The sequence below is a fragment of the Tamandua tetradactyla genome, chromosome 2 (genome assembly GCF_023851605.1).
Source record: "Tamandua tetradactyla isolate mTamTet1 chromosome 2, mTamTet1.pri, whole genome shotgun sequence".
In the NCBI taxonomy this organism is placed as follows: Eukaryota; Metazoa; Chordata; class Mammalia; order Pilosa; family Myrmecophagidae; genus Tamandua; species Tamandua tetradactyla.
In genome coordinates, this window is record NC_135328.1 from 179,750,632 (window position 1) to 179,763,744 (window position 13,113).

Sequence of the window (13,113 nt, forward strand, 5' to 3'; positions counted from 1 at the left end):
GTACCATATAACCCAAAAAGCAGAAGGGCCAGCAGGACCGGGTCATGGGTGGGGCCTTGGGGATCGAGGAACCGAAATCCCGGAATAGAGAGGTCAGGAATGCTATCAAGAGGGTCTCAAAATGGAGGTTGGGGAGCAGAGGAATAAAAACCCATTCATTTATTCAAAATCACTCACTGAGTATGCGCCGGGACCGGCACTGCCAGGTGACCTGCAAGCAGCGCCCCCAGCTGCCGAGGAGACCGTGGCGGGATAGGTCGCGTCTGCAGCGCCCTTTGGAGTCACGAACACACACTCTGGGCCACACCCTGGCCCCGTGTACCTACGAGCAAGTGTAGAAGGAACAGAGGGATGCCAGGAATGGGATGTTGCCAAGGTGAGAGGCCTAGGGGGCTTTGGTTTAGAAATTTTAGAGATCAGGAGCTGGTGGGGGCGGGGATTGGTCGTTCAAAGAATCGCTAAAGCCCCCAGGGCGTGTTGGGGATGGAAAGGCCAGAGACAGTGGAGACCCAACCGACACCTAGAGCTGGTAAGAAGGGGGTCAGAAACCACTCGTTAGACCTCTATAACCTGAGTCTTTTCCACAGATGTGCCAGGCCCTGCTGGGGTGAAACAATATCTGGCTTCTGGAAGTCTGGGGACAGGGAGAGAAGGCAAAAGAGAGTTAAAAAAAAAAAAAATCACTCCATTTTTAGGACGACCTTATCGAATGCCCAGGATTTCACCCTAGAAGTAAATGTGGTTAAATTTCCAATTGTCAAAGAGGTGGAAATTGCAGAATCGAGCAACTGATTGGATCTGCAGATTGAGGCCATGATGTGCTTAAGGACTTAGCCTGCAGAGCAAAATCACTCAAACCCAGGATCTGTGACTGAGTTGCTGTGTGACCTCGAGCACAGCGACGTCGACCTCTTTGCGCCTCAGTTTCCATACCATATGATGACTTCACAGTGCTAGGATGAAGACGAAATGAGTTAATCCACGTACATTGCTTCACCGCACAGCAGGAATGCTCGAAAATCATTGTGTTAGCGCCTATAGGAAATGCAATCACGTTCCCTGGCCTGTGAGGTCAACACGTGGTTTTATCTCGGGGCTCCGCCCTGAAGGGCGTGATCAGCCGAAGGCGTTTAAATGCGACTGCGGGGCCTGGGCCAGGAGCTGTGTTAGCCCAGTGCTGGCGCCCACTGCTCAGAGCAGGCTCTGCTCGGCGCTTTACAGTCGCGGTCTCGCGTCTAGTTGCAGGATCTGCTTTAAACGCCGGAGCAAAGGTAAGTGTCATGGACTACAGGGTCACAAACCCTTTGGGGGAGATGTCGGGAATCTTAGCAAGGCGGTCCACTAGTCGGGGTGGAGGGCGCAGGGGCACCAAAACCGTGAATTTATTCAGGGGCACCTTTACTGAGCACCTCTGCGTGTCTGCCCTTGCCCCAGGGCTACCTTCCCCGGGGCAAACGTGGCAGGACAGGTGGTGTCATCTGCTGCCTGCCCAGTTGCTCGGGGTCCCCAGACTGCGACCTGGTCCTGAACGCCCGAGAATGTCAGTGCAAGGGAAGCGAGGATTTGGGGAACTTCAGGCCCTGGAGGGAGAGGGGCGTGGGTTTAGTTAAAACCTTGGGATTTAGAGAGGGAGGCGCAGCCTGCGGGTAGGATTGATTGTCTTAAGAACTGTGAAACTTGGGAGGGGTCATTTGCTTTCTGAGGGCCTGAGGCATTAGACACCTATTGCAGAATCGGGCTGGCTGGTGGGGAAAGAAGTCTCATTGGGTCCTTGTTTTCCGGGTTCCTCCCAGCAGGGTCAGGGCCTACTCAGCACGAGGTCTTTGGTGGCGTGAAGCTTCCAGTCCAGCAGTGGGGCAGGGGAGGGGCAGGCGGGAGTTAAAACACTCTCACAACGGTGAAATGATCGGAAAGGAGGTTAGAGACTAACTTTGTTTTAAAGATTTTTTACTTTGAAATCATTTCAAACTTACTGGACAGTTGCAAAAATAATACAAAACCGATCCAGACCTGGCCAGTGCCCATCAGGAGTGACACTCTTGTCACACTGCAGGCCAAAACCTGGATTCTCGGTTGAAATGTGGAAAACAAAAAACAAGCAAACAAAAACTCAGGGTCTCAGGTGATTTCACACGGGAAACAGAGGCAATGAATTTTGAGAGGCAATGAATTTTGAGGGCTTCTGAATCACAGGAAATTCAGAAGAGGTGGCAATGTTCAATGGCAGCCCCCGGACCAGGCCACTCATTTAGAATTCCAGTATTTGAAAGAACTTTTGTATGTTGTATGATCACTAGCATTTTTCATTTCTAATGTTGTTATTCACCCACTTGGCAAACATTCTCTTTTTAAATGTTTGTGCATTCCTTTTATTGGTGCAACATCCATAGACAATGCAGTCAAAGTTTCAAAATAGCATCTCACAAAATGTGGTTGTGATTCATTAATAGGGGTATAATACTGTTGTTCTGATATAAGGAACATAACATAACTCAGCATCTTTTTACAGCAAAATATATCTGACTGAGACGTTTACTGATTTTAATTACAGCCCATCTGTAAAGCAAAGGAAGGATTGATGGACTGGAAATACTAGCCTCTTTTTGAGGTGGCAGTTTCCCACCCCACAAACTATTGCTCTAGAATAGAACTTTTGGTGAGGCCAGTTTTGCATTAGGACTTGTTTTGTATTAAGCAAAACATTAAAAAGAATGAACAAAACAAAAAGGCAGTTGAAAGTTCTAGCCATTTTACTTGGATGTACAGTTATTCTGGGCAGGTCTTTTTTGGTGTTTTCTCCTGTGGAATTTTTTAAAACATTTTTAAATTGTGAAATATTTCTACAAATATACAAAACAGCAATAAATTTCAAAGTACATTGTAACAAGTAGTTATAGAACAGATTTTAAAGTTTGTTATGGGTTACAGTTCCATAATTGTAGGTTTTTCCTTCTTGCTGCTCCAAGACACTGGAGACTAAAAAAAAAAAAATCAATATAATAGTCATACTTATTTGTTAAATCCTATCTTTTCTGTAATAACTTCTCCTTCTCCTTTAATTTTTCTCCCAATCTTTAGGGGTATTTGAGCTATGCCTATTCTAACTTTTTCATGTTGGAAAGGGCTGTTATTAATATGGGATAGGGGGATGGAACTAGTTGATGTTCTGGAGAGACTGGCCTCTCTGGGTTTCAAGGCTTATCTGGCATAGGAACTCATTCGAAGGTTGTAGGTTTCTAGAAAGTAATCATAGTGCATGAAACTTTTGTAGAATCTCAGATAGAGCCCTAGGTGTTCTTTAGGGTTAGCAAGAATAATGTTGAGGTTTGGCAAACCATGGTAAATAGCAATATCTAGCTGAATCTTGTGTAAGGGTAGCCTTTAGAATAGCTTCTTGACTCAGGTAGAGTTTGAGTCTCTCTCAGCCACTGATACCTTATTTTCCCCAATTCTTTTTCCCCTTTTGGTCAGAAAGGCATTGTTGATCCCATGGTGCCAGGGCCAGGCTCATCCCTGGGATTCATATTCCATGTTGCCGGGGAGACTTTCAGCCCCGTATGTCATGTCCCAGGTAGGGGGGAAGGTAATGACTTTACTTGCAGAGTTGGTCTCAGAGAGAGTGAGACCACATCTGAGGAACAAAAGAGGTCCTCTGGAAGTAACACTTAGGTATAACTATAAGTAGGCTTAGCTTCTCCACTATATAAATAAGCTTCACAAGAGGAAGCCTCAAGATCAAGGACTTGGCCTATTGACTTGGGAGTCCCTAATATTTGAGATGGTATCAAGGGTTTCCCCAGTGGTAAAGTTTAATAGCTCCATAGTTTTAATCCTATCCCTCAAGGAACTTTGCCAATACTTTTTAATTATCTGCTCAACTTACTCTGGGATATATCCAAGCATTACATTAAGCTATACAGAATTACAAGCCTCCTTCCTATGCTGGGCTCTATGTGTTTGGGTTGATGATTTGTCCAGACAGGTTGAGTAAGATTATGTGCTACAGAAAATTTAGGTTTCAGATGAAATAAACTTCTCTTCCTTGGTCTCACTGGGTAGGTGAAGTTCTAAAATACAATGTCCTCCTTATCGCTGTGTTCTGATTTACCTTAGTCCTGACTAAGGTAAATCTGATGTTCTCATCTCTATTTGAAGCCTGATCTCTTTTCAGTTTCTTTAACAGTTGCTGTATGTGGCAATGCTGACTTTCAGACCTGCAGAGCTCGTACACTAAGTTTTAGGTATCACACAGGTACCCAAAGTTCCAGCAAAATACCAGGTTATACATATATAGTGCAGCCTCTCACAATCTAGAAATAACAGTTACAGCTCCAGACTAAATGTGACTGCTATAAGAGCTTACAATCAAGGCCCCAATTTCTTAAAAGTGTTTTCTAAGAGAGACCATAAAATATCTGTTCTTTTGTTTCTATCCAACAATGTTGCATGCCTCACTACTTCTTTCCTTTCTCTAGCTACACAATATTCCATCATATGTATACACCACAGTTCGCCATTTTCTTCTCAGTCGGTGTATCCTTCAACCACCTCCATCCATTGGGCATCATGTATAATGTCCAAAGTCAACAATCCATCAACCTATGATCTATTTTCTGTCTATAAATTTATGTATTCTAGTTACTTCGTATAAATAGAATCATATAATACGTGCTCCTTTGTGCCTGACTATATCACTCAAATGATGATTTCAATTTTGTAGCGTGTATCAGAACTTCATTCTTTTTAATGGCAGAATAATATTCCGTTATATATATGTACCACATTTTGTTTGTTCCTTCATCTGTTGCTGAACATTTGGGTTGCTTCTACCTTTTGGCTACTGTGAATATTGCTGCTGTGAGCATTTGTGTACAGGTATTTGTTTGAATCCCTGCTTTCAATTCTTTTGTTTCTATACCTAGAAGAGGGAGTGCTGGGTTATATGGTAGTTCTATGTTTAATTTTGAGTAAGGGCCACTGTTTTCATAGTAGCTGTACCATCTTACATTCCCACCAATAATGCTTTAGGGTTTCTATTTCTCCACATCTTTACCACCACTTTTTCTTTTAAATTTTTTATTGTTTAATATAACATATATACAAAACAAAGAAATAAAAAGGCAATAATTTTCAAAGCACTCTTCAAACAAGTAGTTACAGAACAGATCCCAGAGTTTGTCATGGGCTAACATATAATCTCACATTTTTCTTTCTAGCTGCTCCAGAATATAGGAGGCTAGAGGGCTTAAATATTTTTTTTATCATCACAATCTACTTTTTTTCCTTTTTTTTTGTGAAAAATAACATACATACAAAAAGTTATACATTTCAAATCACACACCACAATTAGTTGTAGAACATATTTCAGAGTTTGACATGGGTTACAATTTCACAATTTTAGGTTTTATTTCTAGCTGCTCTAAAATACTGGAGACTAAAAGAGATATCGATTTAATGATTCAGCATTCATATTCATTTGTTAAATCGTATTTTCTCTGTATAACTCTACCATCACCTTTGATCTTTCTGTCCCTCTCTTTAGGGGTATTTGGGTCATGGCAATTCTAAATTTTTCATATTGGAAGGGTCTGTCACTAATATGGGGTAGGGAGATGGAACTATCTGATGTCCTGGAGAGGCTGGGCTAGGTTTCAGGACTTATCTGGACCAGGGACCCATCTGGGGGTTGTCGGTTTCTGGAAAGTTTGCTCTAGTGCATGGAACCCTTGTGGAATCTTATATACTTACCACCACTTTTATTTCTGTCTTATTTTGTGTTTTGGTTTTCTTTTGTTTGTTTTTTGGATACTAGCCATGCTAGTAGATGTAAGGTGGTATCTTGTGGTTTGATTTGCATTTCCCTAATGACTATCGAACATCTCTTCATGTGCTTGTGGTCATTTTTATGTCTTTACAAAAATGTCTACTCAAGTCCTTTAAATATTTTTAATTGGGTGGTTTGTCTTTTTGTTGTTGAGTTGTAGGAGTTCTTTGTATAGTCTAAATATCAAAACTTTCTCATATATATGATTTCCAAATATTTCCTCCTATTCTGTAGGTTGTATTTTCACTTTCTTGATAATATCATTTTGACACATGAACATTTTCAATTTTAGTGAAGTTCAGTTATCTTTTTTCTTTTTTGTTCATACTTTTGGTGTAAACGCTAAAAATCCCATTACTTAATACAAGGTTCTGAAGATATGTCCCTATTTTTTTTCCTAAGAGTTTTATAATGTTGGGTCTTATATTTAGGTCATTGGTCAATTTAAAATTAATTTTTGTATGGGGTATGAAGTAACTGAGTCCACTTTCATTCTTTTCCCTGTGGATATAGTTTCCATTCATTGAAAGGACTAATCCTTATTGAGTGAACCTGGCACCTTTGTAAAAAATCAATTGGCAAAAAATAAAATAAAATAAAAATCAATTGGCTAGCACAACTCTCCAAGTAAAATCATTTCCCTCCCCCCCTACGTGGGACATGACATCCAGGAGTGAAAGTCTCACTGGCAACGTGGAACATGACTCTCTAGATGACCCTGGCCTTGGCTGTGGTGTCAACAATACCTTCTTGTCCAAAAGTGGGAAAAGAATTGGGAAAAATAAGGTATCAGTGGCTAACTCTTCAAATAGAGTCAAGAGGCTATTCTGGAGGCTACTCTTATGCAAGATTCAGCTAGATATTGCTATTTATCATGATTTGCCAACCCCCAACCAAAACCATTCCTGCCAACCCTAAAGAACACCCTTCTGAGAGTCTACAAAAGTTTCATGCACTATGATTACTTTCCAGAAACCCACCACAAGTGATGGGTGCCTAGGCCAGATAAGTTCTGAAACCCAGAGGGGCCAGTCTCTCCAGAACATCAACTAATTCCATCCCCCATCCCATATTAATGTCAGCCCTTTCCAACATGAAAAAGTTAGAATGGGCGTAGATCAAATACCCCTAAAGATTGAGAGAATGCTCAAATGAGATGGAGAAGTTATAACAGAGAAGATAGGATTTAACAAGTGAGTATGGCTGCTGAATCATATCGATAATTCTTTTAGTCTCCAGTGTCTTGGAGCATCTAGAAGGAAAAATCTAAAATTGTGGAACTGTAACCCAGACCAAACTCAGAAATCTGTTCTATATTATTTCAGTGTGCTTTGAAATATATTGTTTTTTGAATATATGTTATTTTTCACAATAAACAAAAAAGAAACAAGACGCACTACTGTCTGATTCTACACTTGGAAAAATATTATGTATAAATATGTGGTAAAAAGCCTGGAAAAAAAATGAGCCAGATTTCATGCATATCACTTTCTGATAGGATTATGTATGTTTTTTATGTGTATTTTAAATGCTTCTCTATATTTTCCAAATTTTCAATATAGAGTATGGACTAATTTGATAATAAAATGGTATCAATTTACAACAAGAATCAATTGGCCATAGATGTGTAGGTTTATTTCTGAACTCTCAATTCCATTTCATTGGTCTATATGTCTGTGATCTTTAATCTCTTTCAGTAATGATATGTTGAAATCCATGTGCAACTCCTCTACTTCATTGGTTAAGTATATTCCCGAATATTTGATTCTTTTAATTGTTGTTGTAAATGGAATTGTTTTCCTGATTTCTTTTTCATATTGTTCATTCCTGGTATATAGAAACACCACTGAATTTTGTGTTATCTTGTACCCAACCCCTTTGCTGAATTTATTTACTAGTTCTAATAGCTTTCTTATAGATCTTTGACATTTTCTATACATAGGATCATTTCATCTGTGAATGGGGTAGTCCTACTTCTTTCTTTACAATTTTGATACTTTTTATTTCTTTTTCTTTCCTAATGGCTCTGGCTAGCATCTCCAGTACAATGTCAAGTATAACTTTAGGTTTAAGTTGGTCTTCTTTTTCTCATTCCTGCAAGTATGAGATGAGGCTACTGATTTGAGATCTTTCTTATTTTTCAATATAAACATTTATAGCTAATAAATTTCCCTCTGAACACTGCTTTTGCTGCATCCCAAGTTTTAGCATGCTGTGTTTTTATTTTCATTTGCCCCAAGATATTTCCTAATTTCCCTTGTGATTTATTATTTGGTTGTTTGAATATATTGTTTAAATTCCACATATTTGTGAATTTTCAGGTTTTCCCTATATTTTTTATTTCTAGCTTCATTCCATTGTGGTCAGGGAAAATAGTTTATATGAGTTCATTCTTTTTCAATTTATTGAGACTTGTTTTGTGACCTAATGTATGATCTATCCTAGAGAATGATCCATTTGCACTTGAGAATAATGCGTATTCTACTTCTGTTGGATGGGGTGTTCTAAGTCTAATTCTATGTTTTAAATCTAATTGGTGTAGAGTATATAAGTATTGTTCAAGTCCTCTTCTGTTTAGATTAATGAAAGTGGTGTATTGAATTCTCCTACTATAATGTAGAGTCATTTCTTTCTCTTCAAATTGGTCAGTATTTGCTTCATATATTTTGGGGCTCTCGTTGTTAGGTGAATGTATATTTAAAATTGTTTTATCTTCATGATGAATATACTCTTTTATATATGGATAGTGCCCTCCTTTGTCCCTTTTAACGTGTTTTTTACTTAAATCTATTTTATCTGATATTAGCATAGCCACCTCCACTCTCTTTTGGTGACTGCATGCAATATTTTTCTATCCTTTTACTTTCAGGCTACTGTGTCTTTTGAGTTTAAGGTAAGTCTCTTGTAAATAGCAAGAGTTGGGTCATGTTTTTTTAATCCATTCTGCCATTCTCTACCTTTTTTCTGGATCTGCTTACATTTAAAGTAACTACTGATAATGCAAAACTTCTGCTTTTGCTTTTTGTGGATCTTATGCCTGCTTTGTCCCTCATTTTTTCCATTTCTAGAGCCTGAGTTTTAATGAAGTCATCATTTCATACAATTCCTAGGAGACCAGAACTGTCTCCACAGTGGCATTGGCTTTATGGAGATGGCATCAGCCCATACCTCTGAGTGACACTGGCCCCTAATTATATTGTGGCTGTCTGTTTTCTCTATTTTTTTTAGAGAGTCTCCTTCTAATGCTTGAAAAATTCCATTTTACATTTCTAAAAGTGAATGTACATTAAATTGCTGAATTCTACATATTTGTGAATTTTCCAATTCTCCCTCTGTTGTTTTCTGGATTTATCCCATTGGATTCACAGAAGATACTTTGAATGAGTCCAATCTTTTGAAATTTCAAGCCATTTGAGTTCAAATCTAAGATCTTTGAATCACTGTGTGACCTTGATTAACCATTTTGAGCCCCAGTTTCCAAATTATATTATGACAATCATAAAATCCACCTCATAGGACTATGGTGGGGATGAGTGGGCTAATCTGTAAAAAATGCTTCCTGGCACAGAGAGAATAGTAAAAAATAATTGTATTAATGTGGAGACATTGTGTAAATAATCTAATCATTTCTATTAGTTTGGTGTGGGAGGGGAACACTTTAGGGTACACTCAGTCTCCCATATAATGGTAATCTTGTCATAGATTTTGATAATGGATGAATTATCACTGCTGTTTCTCTGCAGTGAGAATTAGTACAGGGCAGGAGAGACTACAGTTTGGTAGGGATAGTGAAAGACAACATATTGGATAACACAGGAGATAGCTTGCCTGTGTGAGGCAGGTTGTGCATGGGACAGGATAGGGACATGGCAAAACTGAGTAGACTGGTCTGGCCTGAGTAGGACAAGAGCTGTGAAGAGGTACACTGTATTTAAAAGAATGTGAGGCCTTCCAGATGGTAGCTTTGGGGAGCAAGTGATAGACTTGTCATTAGATTTATAGGAAACCTGTATTTGCTACTTTGGAAGAGCATAAACCTTGACCATGTATGCAGTGAGGCCTCTGCCTCCATAAACTGTTTCTTGGAATGATTCCTGGGAACTGATGCTTTCCAGAATGGTCCTCGGGAAAGTAAAATTCCCAGGGGCATCCAGGGAGGTCTTTGGTGGGAAATGTCTACAGTGAATGCCGATCTGTGAGACCCAGAGCCAAATATATCCAGTTAAGTTAACAGTCTCCCACTTGGGCCAAGTCACTCCATCTCCCTGGACCTCTCTTAACTCCTCTTTAAAATGGGATTAATATAAAAAAAAGACAATATGATTGAGTTCATTTAACTGAATCTTTAAGAATACAGTATGTAAGGAAGGCAGATTATCTTTGGAAAAGTCTCTGGGGAGAGATCTTTGCAGGGGACCATATGTTCATCTGTAGCATAGTAGCATTTTTCATCTTATAAATGTTATTCTGGCTGTGTTTGTAACACTGGATGGAGTCAATTCCAGAGTCAGGGAGGTCATCAGGGATGGGGAAAAAAGAGTGTGTGGGATTTGGACTTGAATTGATATGAACTCTTGACTCAATTTTTTGCAGTATCTCACAGCTGAAGATCCAGTGCAGTCATCAGACAACAGCAAAGAGATATCCATGGATGCCTTTCTCCAGACAGTTGGGGAAATTGAGGTTCTCAGGGATCTATCTAAATCACATGAGAAACAGGCAAAACCCCTAGATGCACCAGAGCCACATCACTATATACCTCTGACTGCCCATGGTGAGGGCATCCAACATGAGTCAACCCAGAATCAGGTGATGCCTTCCTTGAAGCCCACAATGATGACTTCCATATGTTCTGAAATCCCTGGGACAGTCCTTACCCAAAACTCAGCAATGCCCTCTGATAAAGTTCTTGATACCTCCCTTGGAGGTCTAAGTGGGACTTGTCCCATGGATCAACATTTACTTGATCAAATGAAACCAATGTCAAGCTCTCAGATGACAAATACTACAATGGTATCATTCATCAGTGACCAGGAGACAACCTTTTCTGCGAGCAAGATGACAGTCTTCAATGAAGATGTCCAGGTGATGAACCTCAACAATGACCAAACCCTCAATGAAGGCCAGATGACAAACCTATGTGGGAGCCATTTGAAGACCCTCAGTGATGCCCAGAGCCTCTTTGGAGGCCAGATGACAACTCTCAAAGGAGACCAGATGACAACCTCCAGTGATGACCAGACCCTTTATGGAAGCCAGATGATGACTTTCAAAGGGGGCCAGATGATGACCTCTAGTGATGACCAGATTGTCTATGGGAACCAGATGAAGACCCCCAGTGGTTACCAGAACTTCTATAGAGGCCAGATGACAATGTCCAGTGGTGACCAGACCCTCCATGGAAGCCAGATGACAACTCTCAAAGGGGGCCAGATGATGACCTCTAGTGATGACCAGATCGTCTGTGGGAACCAGATGAAGACACCCAGTGGTTACCAGAACTTCTGTGGAGGCCAGATGACAATGTCCAGCAGTGACCAGACCCTTTATGGAAGCCAGATGACAACTCTCAAAGGGGGCCAGATGATGACCTCTAGTGATGACCAGATCATCTATGGGAACCAGATGAAGAGCCCCAGTGGTTACCAGAACTTCTGTGGAGGCCATATGGCAATGTCCAGTGGTGACCAGACCCTCCATGGAAGCCAGATGACAACTCTCAAAGGGGGCCAGATGATGACCTCTAGTGATGACCAGATCATCTGTGGGAACCAGATGAAGACCCCCAGTGGTTACCAGAACTTCTATAGAGGCCAGATGACAATGTCCAGTGGTGACCAGACCTTCTATGGAAGCCAGATGACAACTCTCAAAGGGGGCCAGATGATGACCTCTAGTGATGACCAGATCGTCGATGGGAACCAGATGAAGACCCCCAGTGGTTACCAGAACTTCTGTAGAGGCCAGATGACAATGTCCAGTGGTGACCAGACCTTCTATGGAAGCCAGATGACAACTCTCAAAGGGGGCCAGATGATGACCTCTAGAGATGACCAGATCATCTATGGGAACCAGATGGAGACCAGCCATGGTTATCACAGCCTCTATGGAGGCCATATGGCAATGTCCAGTGGTGGCCAGACCCTTTATGGAAACCACATGACAACCGTCACTGATAACCAAACCCTCTATGGGGACCATATGATTTCTCATCTATCCTCACCATTTTCATACCCGGGATTCCTATACCTTTCAGACTCACATTTGATCCAAGGGGCCCCAGAAGTGCAGCAGAACCCCCAGGCCTATAGATGTTCAAGATGTCATTTCCAGGAGAATCCTGACACTTTGAAGACCTACATTTGCAGATACCAGGACTGTGGGAAATCTTTTTCAAAGCCTTCCTACCTCCGAATCCATATACGTGTGCACACTGGTGAGTGAGAATACAGTAACATGGGTAACTGGAGTTCCTGGAGCTCAGCATCTGCAGATCTGTGCCTTTACAATTTGAGACTGTTGCTACTTTCCCCAATCCCAGAACCTTAGAAAACCCTGGAGATATTGGCAGGTTTGAAAGGGTGGATAAGGCACCATAGTCCTGGGACAGAACCACCTTAGTACAACTTCATATGGTTTTGACAATTCTGGGAATAAGTAAAGGGATTTGTCTGTCCCCTTATGTATGTTCTTGACTCCTACTCCACTGGGGCTGTCATATAATTGATCTCCCCTCAGGCCAGACAAACCTCAGATCCTCCTTTCCCCACATTCCTTACTCTGCTGATTTTTCTGCAGACTCCTGCCTCTCCTCTTTTTTTTCCCCTGTCTTTCCTACCTTCACATTTTTTCTCTCTTGCCTTCAACTCCTGCAGTCCCTCTCTTCCTCTTTCACTTACCCCCTCCAGACTCTTCCCTTATGGCTCTCAGTCCTTACTACCTTCCTACTCCACCCTACGCTGAAGCATGACAGATCTCTCTCTCCCTTTCTCTGATCCAGGTGAGAAGCCCTACTCATGCAATGTAGAAGGATGCATGTGGAGATTCTCCCGCTCAGATGAGCTCAGCAGACACAAGAGAAGACACAGTGGGGAGCGACCTTACCCTTGTACTAAATGTGACAAAAGTTTTGCACGATCTGATCACCTAAAGCAGCATCAAAGAGTCCACAGATAATTGTCACTGAGCATTATGAACCCATCAACCCATGAGGAAATAAGTACAGCTTATTTATATAGGTTTTACAAAGGTTCTCCTTTTTAAGTTTTTGTATATGCCAATATATAGTA

At 41.0% G+C, this 13,113-nt stretch overlaps 1 protein-coding gene across 1 annotated transcript; it reads left to right on the forward strand.

The window, feature by feature from the left end:
- The first annotated feature begins 366 nt into the window (after positions 1 to 366).
- Positions 367 to 13,113, forward strand: KLF18 (KLF transcription factor 18). Its single transcript, XM_077136815.1, has 4 exons — positions 367 to 529; positions 696 to 1,271; positions 10,418 to 12,260; positions 12,825 to 13,113. The coding sequence occupies exons 3-4, from the start codon at positions 10,472 to 10,474 to the stop codon at positions 12,998 to 13,000; spliced, it is 1,965 nt and encodes a 654-aa protein (XP_076992930.1). The 5' UTR covers positions 367 to 529; positions 696 to 1,271; positions 10,418 to 10,471; the 3' UTR covers positions 13,001 to 13,113.